This window comes from Salmo salar, chromosome ssa25 (assembly GCF_905237065.1).
Source record: "Salmo salar chromosome ssa25, Ssal_v3.1, whole genome shotgun sequence".
NCBI lineage: Eukaryota > Metazoa > Chordata > Actinopteri > Salmoniformes > Salmonidae > Salmo > Salmo salar.
In genome coordinates this window covers 40,828,479-40,850,147 of record NC_059466.1, presented here as the reverse complement: position 1 = coordinate 40,850,147, position 21,669 = coordinate 40,828,479, and the positions used below count along the sequence as shown (strand labels likewise).

Below are 21,669 nucleotides of genomic sequence, written 5' to 3'. Positions count from 1 at the left end.
AATGACGCGGCTAATATAGTGGATTTTTCCCGCTTTCAATTTTTTTTTCAAAAAAAAAAACATTCTGTGACGTGCTCAGTTTTTTGGCGGCATGAAGCTTTCATTAGACCAATGAAATTGCCGAACGGGTTAAGGTCAAACAACTTTTTTGTTTACTGTTTAGATTAAATGGAGCGCTCTCAAACTTCCCATCATTCTGATTACGGTAGTCGTTTTGTCACCCTCATCATGGCAAAGACACGGAGAAATGCATATGATGCAGCTTTCAAGTTGAAGGCGATTGATCTGGCTGTTGGAAAAGGAAATAGAGCTGCTGCACGGGAGCTTGGTCTTAATGAGTCGATGATAAGACGTTGGAAACAGCAGCGTGAGGAATTGACTCAGTGCAAAAAGACAACTAAAACTTACTGCACATTTTTTTTTTTTTTTTACAAGCCGTGTTTCGTTAAAGCCTGTGTAAAGTTCATTTGTTTCAATGTACCGGTAGGCACTTGCGACCTATAGACATGTGCGACTAATTTATGTTCAAAATAATATTTATTTTTAAATTCAGTGGGTGCGGCTTATATTCAGGTGCGCTTAATAGTCCGGAAAATACGGTACTGGTCATCAAAAAACTATTTATTTGTAGCAAACACAAGAAAATGTACAATGGTGTGTGTGTGTGTGTGTGTGTGTGTATTAGTACATTAATCATGCACAACTTTCCCACAATTTTATTTGTTTGTCCTTCCCCTCTCTCCCTGCTTTTTCACCCGTCCATCTTTCCCTCCCTAGGTGGTAGAGATGCTGGATATGCCTGGCTGTCCCACGGAGCTGCAGTACAAGTACTCCTTCCTGTCTGTGTCTCAGTTGGAAGGTGAGGAGGGACCTCCATGCGCCCAGCTCCTGCAGCAATTCAAGCCCAACCTGGAACAGCTCGTCCTGGACAATTCTGCTGGCCAAGGGGCCCGCCCAGGAGCTAAGAGAAAAGTAGGAATGGATTGCAGAACTGCCTGTATTGGTGGCAATGATTTAAAATATAGACAATTTGAAACCATGTCCTAAAAGGAGTAAACCGAGGAAAAGTCCTTACAGTACCAGTCAAAAGTTTGGACACACCTACTCATTCAAGGTTTATTTTCTTTATTTTTTATTTTTACAGTTTTCTACATTGTAGAATAACAGTTAAGACTTCAAAACTATGAAATAACATATATGGAATCATATAGTAACCAAAAAGTGTTAAACAAATCAAAATATATTTTAGATTCTTCAAAGTAGCCACCCTTTGCCTTGATTACAGCTTTGCACACTCTTGGCATTCTCTCAACCAGCTTCATGAGGTAGTTACCTGGAATGCTTTTCCAACAGTCTTGAAGGAGTTCCCACATGCTGAGCACTTGTTGGCTGCTTTTCTTTCACTCTGCGGTCCAACTTATCCCAAACCATCTCAATTGGGTTGAGGTCAGGTGATTGTGGAGGCCAGGTCATCTGATGCATTTACATTTAATTTTGTCATTTAGCAGACGCTCTTATCCAGAGCATACATTTCATTTCATTTCATGCATTTAAAAAAATAATAATAATTTGTACTGGCCCCCCCGTGGGAATCGAACCCACAACCCTGGCGTTGCACACACCATGCTGGCGTTGCAAACACCATGCTCTACCAACTGAGCCACAGGGAAGGCAGCACTCATCACTCTCTTTCTTGGTCAATTAGCCCTTACACAGCCTGGAGGTGTGTTGGGTCATTGTCCTGTTGAAAAACAAATGATAGTTCCACTAAGTGTAAACCAGATGGGATGGCGTATCGCTGCAGAATGCTGTGGTAGCCATGCTGGTCAAGTGTGCCTTGAATTCTAAATAAATCACGGACAGTGTCACCAGCAAAGCACCATCACAGCTCCTCCTCCATCCCTCACGGTGGGAACCACACATGCGGAGATCATCCGTTTACCTACTCTGCGTCTCACAAAGACACGGAGGTTGGAACCAAAAATCTCAAATTTGTACTCATCAGACCAAAGGACAGATTTCCACCGGTCTAATGTCCATTGCTCGTGTTTCTTGGCCCAAGCAAGTCTCTTCTTCTTATTGGTGTCCTTTAGTAGTGGTTTCTTTGCAGCAATTCGACCATGAAGGCCTGATTCACGCAGGCTCCTCTGAACAGTTGATGTTGAAATGTCTGTTACTTGAACTCTGTGAAGCATTTATTTGGGCTGCAGTCTGAGGCTGGTAACTCTAATAAAATAATCCTCTGCAGCAGAGGTAACTCTGGGTCTTCCTTTCCTGTGGCGGTCCTCATGAGAGCCAGTTTCATCATAGCGCTTGATGGTTTTTGTGACGCCACTTGAAGAAACTTTCAAAGTTCTAGAATTGTTCCGAGTTGACTGACCTTCATGTCTTACTGTAATGATGGTCTGTCATTTCTCTTTGCTTATTTGAGCTGTTCTTGCCATAATATGAACTTGGTCTTTTATGAAATAGGGCTACTTCTGTATACCACCACTACCTTGTCACAACATAACTGATTGGCTCACATGAAAGAAATTCCACAAATTAACTTTTAACAAGGCACACCTGTTAATTGAAATGCATTCCAGGTGACTACCTCATGAAGCTGGTTGAGAGAATGCCAAGAGTGTGCAAAGCTGTCATCAAGGCAAAGGGTGGCTACTTTGAAGATTCTCAAATCTAAAATATATTGTAATTTATTTAACCCTTTTTTGGTTACTACATGATTCCATATGTGTTATTTCATAGTTTATGTCTTCACTATTATTCTACAATGTAGAACATTTTTTAAATAAAGAAAAACCCTTGAATGAATAGTTGTGTCCAAACTTTTGCCTGGTACTGTACATATAAACCTTGATATTTTCAGAGAACATGTTATAAATTAAATGTATTATTATTATTTATCGTCGTTATCTCAGTGTTTTCATATCCTCTCTCTCTTCTCCGTCCTCCAGTTATCAGGAGACCAGGGAGCTCTGGAGCCCAAGAAGCCCAAGCGCTCGGGGGAGATGTCTGCCTTCAACAAGGAGCTGGCTCACCTAGTGGCCATGTGTGACACCAACATGCCCTTCATAAGCCTCAGAGTGGAGGTATGGATGGAGGGAGTATACCCTTTTATTCTCTCTCTTCTCTACATCTTACAACTCTCTTCCTCAGTTTTTACTTTTCCACCAGTCCCTTTCCACTGTCTATGTCTTTCTTCATCATCCCTCTCCTCATCCATCCCTCCTGCTCTCTTTCTCACATCTCTCTCATCTCTCCCTCTCTTCCCTCCATTCCTCTTCTTGTCTAAACATGTCTCTCTCCTCTCTCTCTAGTTATCTCAGATGGAGATTCCCCACCAGGGTGTGCAGGTGGAAGGAGACGGCTGCAGCCACGCCATCCGCATCCTCAAGTAAGACTCCACATCGCAGGATATCTTGCAAATCCAGATGTCAGTGGCACTGCCTAATAATATGGAAGTCAATGGGAATTTTAGAGATAATGCTAATATGATTTTGGTTCTACTGATTTAAACTGAAGCTTTCTCGCATTGCAATCACATGCACCCAAAACAAAGATGATAGTTGATAAAGATGGTTTTGTACCCTTTATTTCAGTGATGGATGTAAAGTATGCATTATGTACCTGACCCCATGTGGTCCTGTCCCCCTCCCTAGGATCCCTCCCAGTAAGGGTGTAGGGGAAGAGACTAGTCTGGCTTTGGAGCGCTCTCTACTGGACTGCACCTTCCGTCTGCAGGGCCGGAACAACCGCACATGGGTGGCAGAACTAATTCTGGCCAACTGCCCACTCAACAGCACACACAGCAAAGAGCAAGGTACACAGAAACGCACGCATATGGACACCCAAAAAACACACAAACGCACATGTGTACAAACACACACTCTACCAAACTGTGCCCTTATCTCTCCCTGTTCTGTGTGTGTGTCCAGCCTCTACACGCCATGTGTATCTGACCTATGAGAACCCTCTGTCTGAGCCTGTGGGAGGGAGGAAGGTGGTGGAGATGTTCCTCAACGACTGGATCTCCATCAACCAGCTCTACCAGTGTGTCCTGGTGTTCTCACGATCACTACCAGGTGTGTGTGTGTGTGTGTGCGTGCGAACATTTGTGGTACGAGAGTGGGGAATGAATCTTCTACTCGTACAGCTAAAAGATAATTAACGCATTACCATTTGTATTGATGACCATTTGTATTGATGACCATTTGTATTGACTGTATGCTTATGTATTGTCTCCTCTCTTAGAGATGCCGTCCTACCTGAGTCTGTTCAGTGAGATCCGGCTGTATAACTACCGCAAACTGGTTCTGTGTTACGGCAGCACCAAGGGCAGCTCAGTGAGTAACATTACACCAATGTCCTGTTTGAACTCTAGCCCGTTGCTAGGTTCCTTCCCAACTAGCAAGTGTATGGTGCCTTGTAGGGGTGTGAACGTTTAAACTAAATTGAATTGTTAACGTATAGAAAAAATCCCCCCCCAAAAAACAGTTTTCTCACAAAATTACCACTAACAGGTTCCCATCATCATCATCATAAAGGGAAACATTTTAATTTATCAAATAGGCTGTAACGTTAGTAAGAGGGGTTATGCATCTTTCAAATTATTTACCACGAATATAAATCACTCTGCACATCATTGTCGTTAACAGTTGGGGGAGAAAGCTGATTACAGAAATGATTGTAGTTGATGTGCAGCCAGTATCAATAGCCTACTTGAGTAGCGAGGTAATTTGCTAAATGAAGGGCTGCAAGTTCCATTTGAGCCGCAACTTTCCTGCTGCTCTTTAATTATTTGTTATAAAAGAAAATATACTAAACACATATTTTTCTTAAAACTGCTTTGTTGGTTAAGGGCTTGTAAGTAAGCATTTCACTGTAAGGTCTACTACACCTGTTGTATTCGGCGCATGTGCTACTGAAACAGATGCAACTTCCTTATCAATTGAACTGTTTACTCCAGTTTCAACAGGTGTTATTGTCTTTTATAATAGGAGTGAAGACATACAGTTAACATCATTAGGACGCTACAATTCTTCCTTTTTTAACCACATATGGCATGTGTTTTTCTGTTGCTCTGTTTTTTGATTAGTGAGCTTAAACTTGGTTGGGCAGCTTTTGTTAAGTGTGAAACAAAGTATCCACTAGACTAATGAATACGCCATTTGCCTTTATCTAAACAATGTTTTTGTTGCATATTTCAGTCTGGACCCTGCCTAGGTTTATGGGGGGTTGTAACCTACAGTATTCTAAATGGAACACTAGGTTTATGGGGGGGGGGGGTTGTAACCTACAGTATTCTAAATGGAACACTAGGTTTATGGGGGTTGTAACGTAGGGAAAACAGAATGGAAGGAGAAGAACTGTGATCACCTAGCTAGGTTTATTTTTTGTTCTGAGTTGCTAATGCACATAACAAATGGAAGGAACACTGGAGCCAATGTGAATTAACGGTTGTTTTCCGTTGGGGCAGCCTCAAAGCAGATTCCAGATGCCTGTAGTCTAAGCATACTGTATGACTGTGCTAGATATAACTTAATTTCCCACTAGCGGTCATACGCAATAGGACTTCCTGTGGAATTTTATGAAAGGTTCTTATTGTTTCTGCTGTTTCAATCTTTTAGATTTTTTTTTTCAATTTGTGCCACATCCCTAGAGGACCAAATAAAGCCGATACCGATTAATCGGCCATTTAAAAAAAAAAAATACATTTATTTTTTGGGTCCTCCAATAATCGTTATCAGCGTTGAAAAATTATAATCGGTTGACTACTAGTCTCAATCCATCACATTTATTCATACAGTACTTTTTACAAACAGCAAGCAACATACATATATTTGTAATAAATGACAATTACGACAATACTGAATGAACAATGAACACTTATTTTAACTTAATATAATACATAAATCAAATCAATTTAGTCTCAAATAAATAATGAAACATGTTCAATTTGGTTAAAAAAAATGCAAAAACACAGTGTTGGAGAAGAAAGTAAAATTCCAATATGTGCCATGTAAAAAAGCTAACTTAAGTTCCTTGCTCAGAACATATGAAAGCTGGTGGTTCCTTTTAACGAGTCTTCAATATTCCCAGTTAAGAAGTTTTAGGTTGTTGTTGTTATTATAGGACTATTTCTCTCTATACCATTTGTATTTCATATACCTTTGACTATTGGATGTTCTTATAGGCACTTTAGTATTGCCAGCCTAATCTCGGGAGTTGATAGGCTTGAAGTCATAAACAGCACTGTGCTTTAAACATTGTTAAGAGCTGCTGTTTGAATGAATGCTTACGGGCCTGCTGCTGCTTACCGCCGCTCAGTCAGACTGCTCTATCAAATATCAAATCATATACTTAATTTTAATATAATGAACACACAGAAATATGAGCCTTTGGTCATTAATATGGTCAAATCCGGACACACTCATTTCGAAAACAAAACGTTTATTCTTTCAGTGAAATGCGGAACCGTTCCGTATTTTATCGAACGGGTGGCATCCCTAAGTCTAAATATTGCTGTTACATTGCACAACATTCAATGTTATGTCACAATTATGTAAAATTCTGGCAAATGAATTACGGTCTTTGTTAGGAATGAATGGCCTTTCAACAGCTCACAACGAGCCAGGCGGCCCAAACTGCTGCATATACCCTGACTCTGATAGCACTGAACGCAAGAGAAGTGACACCATTTCCCTAGTTAATATTGCCTGCTAACATGAATTTCTTTTAACTACAGTGGGGGGAAAAAGTATTTGATCCCCTGCTGATTTTGTACGTTTGCCCACTTACAAAGAAATGATCAGTCTATAATTTTAATAGTAGGTTTATTTGAACAGTGAGAGACAGAATAACAACAAAACAATCCAGAAAAACGCATGTCAAAAATGTTATAAAAAGATTTACATTTTAATGAGTGAAATAAGTATTTGACCCCTCTGCAAAACATGACTTAGTACTTGGTGGCAAAACCCTTGTTGGCAATCACAGAGGTCAGACGTTTCCTGTAGTTGGCCACCAGGTTTGCCCACATCTCAGGAGGGATTTTGTCCCACTCCTCTTTGCAGATCTTCTTCAAGCCATTAAGGTTTCAAGGCTGACGATTGGCAACTCGAACCTTCAGCTCCTTCCACAGAATTTCTATGGGATTAAGGTCTGGAGACTGGCTAGGCCACTCCAGGACCTTAATGTGCTTCTTCGTGAGCCACTCCTTTGTTGCCTTGGCTGTGTTTTTTGGGTCATTGTCATGCTGGAATACCCATCCACGACCCATTTTCAATTCCCTGGCTGAGGGAAGGAGGTTCTCACCCAAGATTTGACGGTACATGGCCCCGTCCATCGTCCCTTTGATGCGGTGAAGTTGTCCTGTCCCCTTAGCAGAAAAACACCCCCAAAGCATAATGTTTCCACCTCTATGTTTGACGGTGGAGATGGTGTTCTTGGGGTCATAGGCAGCATTCCTCATCCTCCAAACACGGCGAGTTGAGTTGATGTCAAAGAGCTCCATTTTGGTCTCATCTGACCACAACACTTTCACCAGTTGTCCTCTGAGTCATTCAGATGTTAATTGGCAAACTTCAGATGGGCATGTATATGTATTCTTGAGCAGGGGGACCTTGCGGGCGCTGCAGGATTTCAGTCCTTCACGGCGTAGTGTGTTACCAATTGTTTTCTTGGTGACTATGGTCCCAGCTGCCTTGAGATCATTGACAAGATCCTCCTGTGTAGTTCTGGGCTGATTCCTCACCGTTCTCATGATCATTGCAACCCCATGAGGTGAGATCTTGCATGGAGCCCCAGGCCGAGGGATATTGACAGTTCTTTTGTGTTTCTTCCGTTTGCGAATAATCGCACCAAATGTTGTCACCTTCTCACCAAGCTGCTTGGCGATGGTCTTGTAGCCAATTCCAGCCTTGTGTAGGTCTACAATCTTGTCCCTGACATCCTTGGAGAGCTCTTTGGTCTTGGCCATGGTGGAGAGTTTGGAATCTGATTGAATGATTGCTTCTGTGGACAGGTGTCTTTTATACAGGTAACAAGCTGAGATTAGGAGCATCCTTTAAGAGTGTGCTCCTAATCTCAGCTCGTTACCTGTATAAAAGACATCTGGGAGCCAGAAATCTTTCTGATTGATAGGGGGTCAAATACTTATTTCCCTCATTAAAATGCAAATCAATTTATAACATTTCTGACATGTGTTTGTCTGCATATTTTTGTTGTTATTCTGTCTCTCACTGTTCAAATAAACCTACCATTAAAATTATAGACTGATCCTTTCTTTGTCAGTGGGCAAACGTACAAAATCAGCAGGGGATCAAATACTTTTTTCCCTCACTGTACATATGCAGGTTTAAAAAATATATACTTGTGTATTGATTTTAAGAAAGGCATTGATGTTTATGGTTTGGTACATTATTGCAACGATTGTGCTTTTTTTCGCGAATGCGCTTTTGTTAAATCATCACCTGTTTGGCGAAGTTGAAGTAGGCTGTGATTCGATGATAAATTAACAGGCACCGCATTGATTATATGCAACGCAGAACAAGCTAGTTAACTACACATGGTTGATGATATTACTAGGTTAACTAGTGAATGTGAAATTTGATTGTTTTTTATAAGGTAAGTTTAATGCTAGCTAGCAACTTACCTTGGCTCCTTGCAGCCACAAGGTCCTTTTGATGCTGAACTCGCATAACAGGTGGTCAGCCTGCCACGCAGTCTCCTCGTGGATTGCAATGTAATCAGACATAATCAGCGTCCAAAAAGCCGATTACCACTGGTTATGAAAACTTGAAAATGGCCCAAATTAATCGGCCATGCCGACCTCTGATGAGACGCTTGCGCTCTCTCATTCCTTCTCTCGCTCCTCTCTCGCTCCTCTCTCGCCTCCTCTCTCGCTCCTCTCTCGCTCCTCTCTCCTCTAGGTGACCATCCAGTGGAACAGTAGCAGCCAGAGGTTCCATCTCTCTCTAGGAACAGTAGGCCCTAACTCAGGCTGTAGTAACTGTCACAACATTATACTGCATCAACTACAGGAGATGTTCAACAAGACCCCTACTGTGGTCCCGCTACTACAGGTACTGCACGTCCACACGCTCAACCTAACTATGCATGGGCAGGGCCGTCCACACGCGCAACCTAACTATACAGGGGCAGGGCCGTCCACACGCGCAACCTAACTATACAGGGGCAGGGCCGTCCACACGCGCAACCTAACTATACAGGGGCAGGGCGGTCCACACGCTCAACCTAACTATACAGGGGCAGGGCGGTCCACACGCGCAACCTAACTATACAGGGGCAGGGCTGGCCACACGCGCAACCTAACTATACAGGGGCAGGGCCGTCCACACGCGCAACCTAACTATACAGGGGCAGGGCCGTCCACACGCTCAACCTAACTATACAGGGGCAGGGCGGTCCACACGCTCAACCTAACTATACAGGGGCAGGGCGGTCCACACGCGCAACCTAACTATACAGGGGCAGGGCTGGCCACACGCGCAACCTAACTATACAGGGGCAGGGCCGTCCACACGCGCAACCTAACTATGCAGGGGCAGGGCCGTCCACACGCTCAACCTAACTATGCAGGGGCAGGGCCGTCCACACGCTCAACCTAACTATATAGGGGCAGGGCCGTCCACACGCGCAACCTAACTATGCAGGGGCAGGGCCGTCCACACGCTCAACCTAACTATGCAGGTGCAGGGCCGTCCACACGCTCAACCTAACTATACAGGGGCAGGGCCGTCCACATGCGCAACCTAACTATATAGGGGCAGGGCCGTCCACACGCTCAACCTAGCTATGCAGGGGCAGGGCCGTCCACACGCTCAACCTAACTATGCAGGGGCAGGGCCGTCCACACGCTCAACCTAACTATGCAGGGGCAGGGCCGTCCACACGCTCAACCGAACTATACAGGGGCAGGGCCGTCCACACGCTCAACCTAACTATACAGGGGCAGGGCCGTCCACACGCTCAACCTAACTATAGGGCCGTCCACACGCGCAACCTAACTATACAGGGGCAGGGCCGTCGACACGCGCAACCTAACTATACAGGGGCAGGGCCGTCCACACGCTCAACCTAACTATAGGGCCGTCCACACGCGCAACCTAACTATACAGGGGCAGGGCCGTCCACACGCGCAACCTAACTATATAGGGGCAGGGCCGTCCACACGCTCAACCTAACTATATAGGGGCAGGGCCGTCCACACGCTCAACCTAACTATATAGGGGCAGGGCTGTCCACACGCTCAATCTAACTATATAGGGGCAGGGCCGTCCACACGCTCAACCTAACTATATAGGGGCAGGTCCGCCTACCAAAGGGGCCTGAATTCCATTACGTTTATTTTCTATGAATTATCTAACTTCTCTTTTCTCTTCCTCCCTCCCACCCTCACCAGGTGCTGTCAGATACCCAGGCCCCTCTGAATGCCATCAACAAGCTTCCCACGGTGCCCATGCTGGGGCTGACCCAGCGCACTAACACAGCCTATCAGTGTTTCTCCATCCTGCCCCAGTCAGCCACACACATCCGCCTGGCCTTCCGCAACATGTACTGCATTGACATCTACTGCCGCAGCCGTGGGGTGGTGGCCATAAGAGACGGGGCCTACAGCCTCTTCGACAACACCAAGATCGTGGAGGGCTTCTACCCCGCCCCGGGGCTCAAGGTACGGGAGAGAGGAGAGGGCTTGGATGGTGGGGATAATTTGTTTTAGGAATTTAAGTGTCAAGATTCAGTATGAAAATATCTGATGTTGAGTTCAATTATGCCTTTTCTTTCTTTCTTTCTTTCTCTCTCTCTCTGTCTGTCTGTCTGTCTCTGTCTCTCTCTCTCTCTCTCTCCCTACCTACCAGACGTTCCTCAACATGTTTGTTGACAGTAACCAGGACGCTCGGCGACGCTCCGTCAATGAAGACGACAACCCGCCCTCGCCGGTGGGAGGCGACATGATGGACACCTTTATGAGCCAATTACAGGCCCAGCAGCAACAGCCAATGAGAGTGGGTCCTGGTGGGGTATACCCTCCCCTCACCTCCCCTCCCACCCCTTACCATCCCAACGTTCCCACACAGTCCCCAGGTGAGAGGGGATGGTGTGGTTATGCTGGCGTGTGCCCTGTTTGTGCCATGTGTGCTTGACATCCCTCGACAGAACAGATGAAAGAGACCAAATGCTCACGGGTCCCTGCTAAGTGATATCACTCCGTGTGTGTGTTCACCCTTCCACTGCGGTCATGCACATGCTCAATGGCAAACTGTGTGTGAGAGAGTTGAGCCCAGAAGGAAGGAAGCATTATCCAGTCCTGCTCACCCATCTCAGCCCTAGAGCCTGCGTCTGCTGCCCATCTTAGCTTGTGTGTTCTCCTGTTTATAGGTGTGTGTGTGTTTGCTTGTCTGTGTATGAATGGATGTATGTGAGTGTGTCTGACAAGCCTTTTTGGTCTGTGTGTGTGTGTGTGTGTGTGTGTGTGTGTGTGTGTGTGTGTGTGTGTGTGTGTGTGTGTGTGTGTGTGTGTGTGTGTGTGTGTGTGTGTGTGTGTGTGCACGCAGGGACTACCCATGCGTTGGGCTGTACTAGCGGAGCATTGACCTCCCCTTCTCCCTCCTTTCTGGGCATAGCTATGGGCCCGACCAGCTTTGCCAGCCCGGACTGGGCTGGGGTAGAGGGGACTGGGCTGGGGTAGAGGGAGCTGGGCTGGGGTAGAGGGAGCTGGGCTGGGGTAGAGGGAGCTGGGCTGGGGTAGAGGGAGCTGGGCTGGGGTAGAGGGAGCTGGGCTGGGGTAGAGGGAGCTGGGCTGGGGTAGAGCGGGAGAGGGGCTGGGGTAGAGGGGGCTGGGCTGGGGTAGAGGGGGCTGGGCTGGGGTAGAGGGAGCTGGGCTGGGGTAGAGGGGACTGGGCTGGGGTAGAGGGGACTGGGCTGGGGTAGAGGGAGCTGGGCTGGGGTAGAGGGAGCTGGGCTGGGGTAGAGGGAGCTGGGCTGGGGTAGAGGGAGCTGGGCTGGGGTAGAGGGGACTGGGCTGGGGTAGAGGGGACTGGGCTGGGGTAGAGGGAGCTGGGCTGGGGTAGAGGGGACTGGGCTGGGGTAGAGGGAGCTGGGCTGGGGTAGAGGGAGCTGGGCTGGGGTAGAGGGAGCTGGGCTGGGGTAGAGGGAGCTGGGTAGAGGGAGCTGGGCTGGGGTAGAGAGGACTGGACTGGGGTAGAGGGGGCTGGGCTGGGGTAGAGGGGACTGGGCTGGGGTAGAGGGGACTGGGCTGGGGTAGAGGGGGCTGGGCTGGGGTAGAGGGGACTGGGCTGGGGTAGAGGGGACTGGGCTGGGGTAGAGGGGGCTGGGGTAGAGGGGACTGGGCTGGGGTAGAGGGAGCTGGGCTGGGGTAGAGGGAGCTGGGCTGGGGTAGAGGGGACTGGGCTGGGGTAGAGGGGACTGGGCTGGGGTAGAGGCTGGGAGGGGCTGGGGTAGAGGGGACTGGACTGGGGTAGAGGAGAGGACTGGACTGGGGTAGAGGGGGCTGGGCTGGGGTAGAGGGGGCTGGGCTGGGGTAGAGGATGGGGCTGGTGTAGAGGAGATAACTCGACTGGGGTAGAGGGGGCTGGACTGGGGTAGAGGGGACTGGGCTGGGGTAGAGGAGAGGACTGGGGTAGAGGAGAGGACTGGACTGGACTGGGGTAGAGGGGGGCTGGACTGGGGTAGAGGGGAGGACTGGACTGGGGTAGAGGGGGCAGGGGTAGAGGGGGCTGGGCTGGGGTAGAGGGGTTGGGCTGGGGTAAAGGGGGCTGGGCTGGGGTAGAGGGGGCTGGGCTGGGGTAGAGGAGAGGACTGGACTGGGTTAGAGGGGGCTGGGGTAGAGGAGAGGACTAGACTGGGGTAGAGGGGGCTGGGGTAGAGGAGAGGACTGGACTGGGGTAGAGGTGGGGGCTGGGGTAGAGGTGGGGGCTGGGCTGGGGTAGAAGTGGGGGCTGTGGTAGAGGTGGGGGCTGGGCTGTGGTAGAGGTGGGGGATGGGCTGTGGTAGAGGTGGGGGCTGGGCTGGGGTAGAGGTGGGGGCTGGGCTGGGGTAGAGGTGGGGGCTGGGCTGGGGTAGAGGTGGGGGCTGGGCTGGGGTAGAGGTGGGGGCTGGGCTGGGGTAGAGGAGGTGGCTTGGGTAGAGGGGGGCTGGGCTTGGGTAGAGGTGGGGGCTGGGCTTGGGTAGAGGTGGGGGCTGGGCTGGGGTAGAGGTGGGGGCTGGGGTAGAGGAGGGGACTGGGCTTGGGTAGAGGTGGGGACTGGGCTTGGGTAGAGGTGGGGACTGGGCTGGGGTAGAGGTGGGGGCTGGGGTAGAGGAGGTGGCTTGGGTAGAGGTGGGGACTGGGCTTGGGTAGAGGTGGGGACTGGGCTGGGGTAGAGGAGTAGAACCATAGCCGGTCCCTGGTGCAGGTTGAGTGACACATGGCCTGTGGCCAGGCAGGGCTGTATATGGGCTGGCAGGCTAGCTAGCTGTCTGGCTGGCTGACTGGTGAACTTTCTGGGCTCATTGATCAGTGTTTCCAACCTCTGGCCCATGGACTTGCACTGGTCCCTATGCTGTTGCTCACCGGTCCCTTGGGTAGTTCTGACACCTGTTTAGTCTGTTCTCAGGCAGTTGAGAAGTTGAACCCAAGCTTGACTGGGCAGTGGGCACACAGTGGTGGTTTAACAGTGTTAATTGTGGAGTAAATGGAAGTGTTTGAGAACGTGACAGTCTGTATATGTGTGTGTTTGTGCATTTTGGTTCATGTCTGACTGTTTGTCTGAGTAAACAAATAGGTTCATGACAATTATTGATGATTATTGCTGTGATTATGTTGAGGATGATGATGACTGATAATATCAGTGGACACTGTATTGATGTCGACGATGATGATGATGTGAGTGAAAAAGACAAAGGTTTAGAATATCTGTCTGTATGTTTCCCAGGTGCTCTGGACCCCAGCTCCCCCTATGCTATGGTATCTCCCAACCAGAGGGGCCAGTGGCCAGGCTCTCCCCAAGTCTCAGGGCCCTCTCCTGGGGCTCGCATCCACGGCATGTCCCCTGGAAACCCCTCACTCCATTCACCCATCCCCGACGCCTCACACTCCCCGCGCGCCAGCTCCAGTGAGTACACACACACACACACACACACACACACACCTTAGAAACTCTACATCCCCATACATGACTCTCTGACTGGGTTGGCGCCGGACATTTGACCGACAACATTTTAATTTACTGGACATTTGGAAACTTTACCGGACCCATATGCATTGTGTGCATAACCTGATTAGGGCGTCCACCCACAGTGCTGAGAATGACATCACATTTAGAATATGGTAATTCATATTAACAGAACATGCAAGTTGAGGATGCAACGATATGTGGTCCTTCTTACTGAATTCTGATGTGCACTTTGAACATGTTAGAATAAGTGTCCACATTTACCTTTCCTCAGCCAACAAGACGAGTAACGAACAGAAAAATCACTAACCTATGTCATTCCACTAAAGTAGAACATTTTAGGCTAGCTATTTTATTGGTCAGCTTGTCAAGGAAGAAATAACCTATTCCAAACAGACTCTGGGACAGTTGTGGGACGATAGATCCCAAATTCATATAACCAGTAAGCCTAGGCTACATGAGTGATGCAGAAGATCAGAACGTTTAGCTTAAAATGTTGATCAGCTATTATTTCTTAGTAAAGAACAAGAAGGCCCACACACTGTTCAATTTCCAGTTCGCCTCTTTATTGACAACGTTTCGATCCGAAACACATCTTCGTCAGGTTAAAAAAAACGGAAATTTGTTCACATAAGCGCAGCAATGCGCACAAGGCAGTAGGCTACAAGTGAATGTTTGTTCCATAATGCAACTGGCAGGAAACCACAGTGTCAAAAGGGCGACTCTCACACAAACGGTTTCATGTGATAGAGATTCAAATATCTGTTAGAAATGTAGAACGAGAGGAGATCTAATAGGCTACTTTGAAGCAAGATAAGACATGCCTCATATGATTTAAAATGTTCAGGTTTCAAACAATTAAGTAGGCATAGCCTACTGCCTTCAGCTCATTGCAAAGTGGCGTGTGACACGCTGATGAACAACACGGAAATGTCCGACTTCAGTGCGTTCAAGTCAACTGGGAACTGGGGGGGAAAAAACTATCCGACTGGGGAAAAATAGTTTCTGGCGGTTATCCAACTTCCGACTCCGGCCGGCGCCAATTTCATTTATCAGCTTTTCAACAACAACAAAAAATCTGGGCAAAAGCTGGCTATTACCGGCTAACGGAAACCCTGCTCCCTGAATGACAATCCACTGAAATCAGATATGTTTTCCAAAGGTTGAGGATGTTAAGACATCTTGATGAATGTGTGTTTATGTGTCTCCCTCTCCAGGTTCCGGGTCCATGCCCAGCAGTATGCCCCCGCCCCGTAAACTACCTCAGCGCTCCTGGGCTGCCTCCATCCCCACCATCCTCACCCACAATGCCTTGCACGTGCTGCTGCTGCCCTCGCCCACCCCCTGCCTGGTTCCGGGCCTGGCAGGAAGTTACCTCTGCTCTCCGCTGGAGCGCTTCCTGGGCTCGGTCATCATGAGACGCCACCTGCAGAGGATCATCCAGCTGGAGCCCAATGTGAGTGGTGGTCTGTGGTCCACTCATCTCTGAGTTTAGTCCGTCTGTCTTTCTTTCTTCAGTGTCTCTGTGTTGCTCTCTCTGTCTTTCTCTCTACTCGTCTTTCCCTTCCTCACTCATCCACTCAACCTCTGGCTTAAAAAAAAAGTATTTCTGTCCTTATCACATCTTCTTTCCCTCTCTCCATTTAATCCCTCCATCTCATCCCTCCATCTCTCTCTCTGTCTCATCCAGCTGGAGGCTAACGTGAGTGTTACCTCTGTCCTCAAACATCTGTTCATACCCCATCTCTCCTCAGCTTAACCATCTCTCTCTCATCCCATTTCTTCATGTCACTGTCAATTGAAGCCTAATTTATCCAACTCTAATCTAGGGATGGGCGATATATCAAATTCATTTCAATATATGTTTTTGCGCGGTATTCCAAATGCCTGAATCGCAAGAATCAAGGTTTTGTTATTGTTGTTATGAGTGTTTTGTTTTCATGTTGTAGTTTTGGTCCCGTCTCCTTCGCTCCTCTGTGCTGTGTTCACCTTCCCATTTACACCAGAGATCTGTATAAATGACAAGATGCACGTTTCCGCCCTAACACTGGGAGTTGTTGTCCCAAAGGCGCGAAGGCAGGTCGACAAGCTTAGGTCCAAAATAAACCCATAGAAACGCATGGGCTTGATTTTGGGCAGATTTCAGTTCGCCCCTTTTTCTATGTTCTACACACACACACCAAGCCCCTCCCCCTGCCTCTCATGCCAACAGAGTTCTGACAAGCGGTTTCAACTCGCTATTTGCATTTGAGGTTTGGTCCAACAGAATCGGTGATATTGACACCAAAACACATTGAGACATTATTTTACTGAAATAGAGGAAAAGTTAACCTTGTCTAACAATACCCGTTTTATGTCTCAACTACTCAAAATGCTCGCAGAGTAGACACTACTAAAACGAGAGTATAAATGAACATTGTTTCTGAAAAATGAATGCTCAGTTTGTCGCATGTGGCAAAAAGATCAGGTTAAAGTATTTTGATAATAATTACATTATTAGTGAGTTTTATGGTTGTGGAAGGCTTATATTTAGACTAGGTATAACTTCACAAGCCCTGAATTCATTAGATTATCGCTGACTGTTTGAAATGCAGTGTGTATTTTAACCTTTAATTGTACAATAATGCTTATTTAGGGAGGAAAAACATTTTTAAAATAGAGATGTCGTGGATTGCCCATAAGTTTGACAAAATCGAGATATGATTTTTAGGCCATATCGCCCAGCCCTATTTTAATTACTTCATCTCTGTCTAACTGCTTGGTAGAAACTCTCTGCTGGGCTGTTCCTTAACCCCACTGCTTTTCCCCAGCCTTTAATCTCTTCAACCTTCAGCCCAAGCATTAGTAGATAGAGGCTAGTTTCCTTCCCCAATTAAAATGTGATCTTTTGAAAATGCCATGTAGATGGTACTTTGTAGAGGTAATGTGGAACAATCTTTCTATTTTTACTTAGTTTTTTTGTCATTTTTTCTATTATAACAATCCTTCTCTTTCTCCTCCCTCTCTCCAGCTGTCTATTGTGAACTCAAACGAGCCTGGTGTGATCATGTTCAAGACGGAGGTGTTGAAGTGTCGCGTGGCACTCAACCCAAAGACGTACCAGACCCTGCAGCTCAAAGTAACCCCAGAGAACACCGGTCCCTGGTCACAGGAGGAGCTACAGGTCCTGGAGAAGTTCTTTGAGACTCGGGTAAGACTAGTGTAGTTTCTTAAGGATGCCCGCACATTTATTGGTTTGAAATGTGTGGGTCTGTTGACAGCATTGAGTTCATTACGCTGAGTTCTTTACAGTATTGGTGGTGTTCTCTTCACATTGGGAAGAGCAGGAAGCCACTGAAGGTGTCGTGGTTACTAGAAGTATCGTAGAGCATCCTGCCTGAGGGGAGACGCATGTAGACCACATCTCCCTCCTCCAGTTCTGAAGTCAATACATTAGACATAATACCTGAAATAGCCATGGTGGTGAATGTATTCCTCATTGTCCATAATTCTCTGGTCATTATGGTTTAGGTATATATGAGTAAGATGACCCATGACAGTGAATCTGAAGTAGTAGACTCCTCTCACTGATGCTATGAAAAATATCTGCATCAGAGAAAAGCAAGGAGTATTTTCTGTCTCTTTAAGTCACAGTTATGCCGGGATTCAATTTGTTTCTGTGTGGGTTGTCGACAATGCAGCTTTTAAAGGCAATGTTCCCGTGTTTGTGGAGATCACATTCACAGTAAACGCTGCTTTTTTTTGCTGATCTTAACTTTTTTGGCGCATAATGTTTCGGACATCATTGTCTATGACTGAAAAGAGCTTCTGGACATCAGAACAGCGATAACTAAGCTCCATTTGGATTAAGATTTTTACTACAACGAGTCGGCGGAACACAACATACTGCTAACCCCGGACAAGGCCCTTATCCCCGACACTCTGAAGAGAAAGAGACGGCGATATAGAGGCCGACGTGCTTGAACCCTGATGAAACTACGGCGGCGAGTAAATAAACCCCCTCTACCCTCTGTTCTATTGGCGAATGTACAATCACTGGAGAACGAACTGGACAAGCGCCATTCAAGACTATCCTATCAACGGGACCTGAAGAACTGTAATATCCTATGTTTCCCTGAAACTTGGCTGAACGAGGACATGCATAATTCACATTTAGCTGTTTTTTCTATGCATCGGCAGGACAAAACGGAAGTAAGCTCAAGGGGGGAGGTGTGTGTCTCTTTTGTTAACAGCTGGTGGGCGATCTCTAATATTAAGGAAGTCTCGATAAGTTGTAGACCATACTATTGACCAAGTTTTCGTCTATATTTTTTTGTAGCGGTCCATTTACCACCACAAAGTGTGGTCTTAGTGTGGCACTAAGACCACACTCAACGATCTGTATAGGGCCATAAGCAAACAATAAAATACTCATCTAGAGGCGGCGCTCCTAGCGGCCGGTGATTTTAATGCAGGAAAACTGAAATCTGTCTTAGTGAATTTTTACTAGCATGTCACCTGTGCAACTAGAAGCAAATAAACCCTAGATCACCTTTACTCCACCCATAGAGATGCATACAAAGCTTTCCTTGCCCTCCATTTGGAAAATCTGACCATAACTATCCTTCTGATTCCTGTTTACTAGCAAAAACTCAAACAGGACGTACCAGTGACATGCTCAATACGGAAGTGGTCCCATAAAGCGGATGCTAAACTACAGGACTGTTTCGTTAGCAATAACTGGAATATGTTCCGGGACTCATCCAATGGCTTTGAGGAGTTTACCACATCAGTCACCCGGCTTCATTAATAAGTGCATCGATAACGTCGTCCCTACAGTAACCGTATGTACATATCCCAACCAGAAGCCATGGATTACAGGCAACATCCACACCTAACTAAAGGCTAGAGCTGCCGCTTTCAAGGAGCAGGACACTAATCCGGACCCTTATAAGAAATCCCGCTATGCCCTCTGACGAACCATCAAACAGGCAAAGCATCAATACAGACTAAGATCAAATCCTACTACAGCAGCTCTGACACTTGTAGGATGTGGCAGGGCTTGCAAACTATCACGGATTACAAAGAGAAACCCAGCCACAAGCTGCCCAGTGAAGTGAACCTACCAGACGAGTGAAATGCCTTCTATGCTCGCTTCGAGGCAAGCAACACTGAACCATGCGAGAGCACCAGCTTTTCCGGACGACTGTGTGATCACGCGCTCCATAGGCGACGTGAGTAAGACCTTTAAACAGGTCAACCTTTCCCTGACCCAGTCTGTTATACCTACATGTTTCAAGTAGACCACCATAGTCCCTGTACCCTGGAACGCCAAGGTAACCTGTCTAAAATGACTATACTCCATGTTCACCCACAAATGCGTGGCTGTGCACGACTCTAACACCATCATTAAGTTTGCTGACGACACAACGGTGGTAGGCCTGATCACCGATGACGATGAAACGGCCTACAGGGAGATCAGAGACCTGGCAGTGTGGTGCCTGGACAAGAACCTCTCTCTCAACGTCAGCAAGACAAAAGAGTTGATCTTGGACTACAGGAAACGGAGGGGCGAACACGCCCCCATTCACATCGACGGGGCTGTGGTGGAGCAGGTCAAGCACTTTCAAGTTCTTTAGTGTCCACATCACTAAAGACCTATCATGGTCTAAACACACCAACAAAGTTGTGAAGAGGGCACGACTACACCTCTTCCCCCTCAGGAGGCTGAAAAGATTTGGCATGGGCCTCTACAGCTGCACCATTGAGAGCATCTTGACTGGCTGCATGACCGCTTGGTGTGGCAACTGCTTGGCATCCGACCGGAAGGCGCTACAGAGGGTAGTGCATATGGCCTAGTACATCACTGGGACCAAGCTCCCTGCCATCCAGGATCTTTATACCAGATGGTGTCAGAGGAAGGCCTTAAAATTTCCACTAGGGCTGACCCCATTTAGTCAACTGGTCGATTGTTTGGTCGATAGGCTTTTGGTTGACTGAGATTTCTTTAGTCGAGCACTCTCAAATCTATTTTTTGTTCATGGTGCACAAGACACCGGTCTGATTCGCACCTGTCTCAGTGGACTAATCCATTGCGGAGGCCACGGGGATGCCACACTCTAAGACGTGCTACTGAAATTGTAAATGGGTATATTATGTAAGAATAAGGGTGCAACACTAATAAATCTAATATTATTTTATAAAAAATGTGTTTTCTTCCACGTTAACGGTCGCTGTCCGAGGATCTGAAACGTAATCTTCAGTGTGCCGTTGAATTGGCACCTTTCACTAAATGTGGCTATTTATGTGCATAATAACGAAGTTAACCAGTCCATTGGTATTGAGAACAATGCGGAGGAGGCAACAGCAGAGTGAGGAGACGAGGAAACGGCCCTTGCCTTATTTGTCTAAGAAGGTTGAGGAGATAGGAAACACCAACTTAATTAGGTCTATAATCAATAGCCTAACAGTTAAATGTGCCTGGCTTTATATATCATCCGCGTGTGTGTGTGTGTGTGTGTGTGTGTGTGTGTGTGTGTGTGTGTGTCTACAGAAAAAAGACAGATCCTGCTTCTGTTGCTAGTTTGAGTGTTTGTTTAATAGCCTACTGATTCCGTGAGCACCAAGACTCATGCAACTGCAAAATCTCGGATAAAGCAATTTCACAAATTTGGCTGTTTTTAGTCTTTGCTACTCTGTAATAAAAGCTTAACAAATGTTTTAGAACAGCCTCTCTGGTATTATAATTTATTTTGTGTTTACACTGTTCCAAACTGGCAGAAATTGTCACACATAATATACACGCAGCTCTCACTCCTATACCCTCCTTTTTCTTGATCTCCTTCTTGTTGTTATTATTACAATTATTATTATTATGATCATCATTATAATAAGTAATGTCATTATAAATATTAGGTTTCTTATAGTAGTAGCCTTGTATAACTACCATCGAGCTGTAGGCCTAAGAGCACGTCCTGTTTAGTCTGAATACCGTAACTTACTTAGGCCTATATTTCAATATATCAATCATTAATTCGTTCATGTCATCACACAGTATACGAGTCATTCATGCTTTGAAATGCAATCAAGCATTTTTTTTATGAAATAACAAAGGGCGCTTTGGTAATTAGACTAAACAATAAATAAACCGCAATTCATGATGAATGCAACTGTTTCTAGTCTTTGCTGTAATAAAGGATTTATATATTATAATTTTTGCGTTAGATAATACTCCAATTTATTTAGTTTTTTAAAACCGTTCCAAATGGTCAGAAATAATAATAATTAATATAACAGCACCTGTTTGGCACACAATACTCATGCAGCGCTTGCTCCTATACCCTCCTTTTTCTGGATCTCCATTAGTTTCCACAACTAAGTCAAATGTCTTCCACACATCTGACTTCCCCTTTCCCGCCTGAGCAACTAGTAAACATTCCCTCGTTCTTTTTCACGTGTTGGTGTTGGGAGTTTGTTATACGTTTTTTTCAGT

General features: G+C 46.4%; 1 protein-coding gene across 1 annotated transcript in view; it reads left to right on the top strand.

Annotated features, from left to right (window-relative positions):
- LOC106586797 (mediator of RNA polymerase II transcription subunit 14) overlaps nt 1-21,669 on the top strand; it is a 37,791-nt gene that overhangs the window by 11,093 nt on the left and 5,029 nt on the right. Inside the window, exons 14-25 of the mRNA XM_014174464.2 lie at nt 778-972; nt 2,958-3,092; nt 3,321-3,397; nt 3,663-3,823; nt 3,939-4,085; nt 4,255-4,346; nt 8,934-9,086; nt 10,427-10,696; nt 10,884-11,109; nt 13,959-14,138; nt 15,416-15,654; nt 17,209-17,388. Coding sequence (XP_014029939.1) covers nt 778-972; nt 2,958-3,092; nt 3,321-3,397; nt 3,663-3,823; nt 3,939-4,085; nt 4,255-4,346; nt 8,934-9,086; nt 10,427-10,696; nt 10,884-11,109; nt 13,959-14,138; nt 15,416-15,654; nt 17,209-17,388 — 2,055 coding nt within the window. The remainder of the gene's footprint in view (nt 1-777; nt 973-2,957; nt 3,093-3,320; nt 3,398-3,662; nt 3,824-3,938; nt 4,086-4,254; nt 4,347-8,933; nt 9,087-10,426; nt 10,697-10,883; nt 11,110-13,958; nt 14,139-15,415; nt 15,655-17,208; nt 17,389-21,669) is intronic.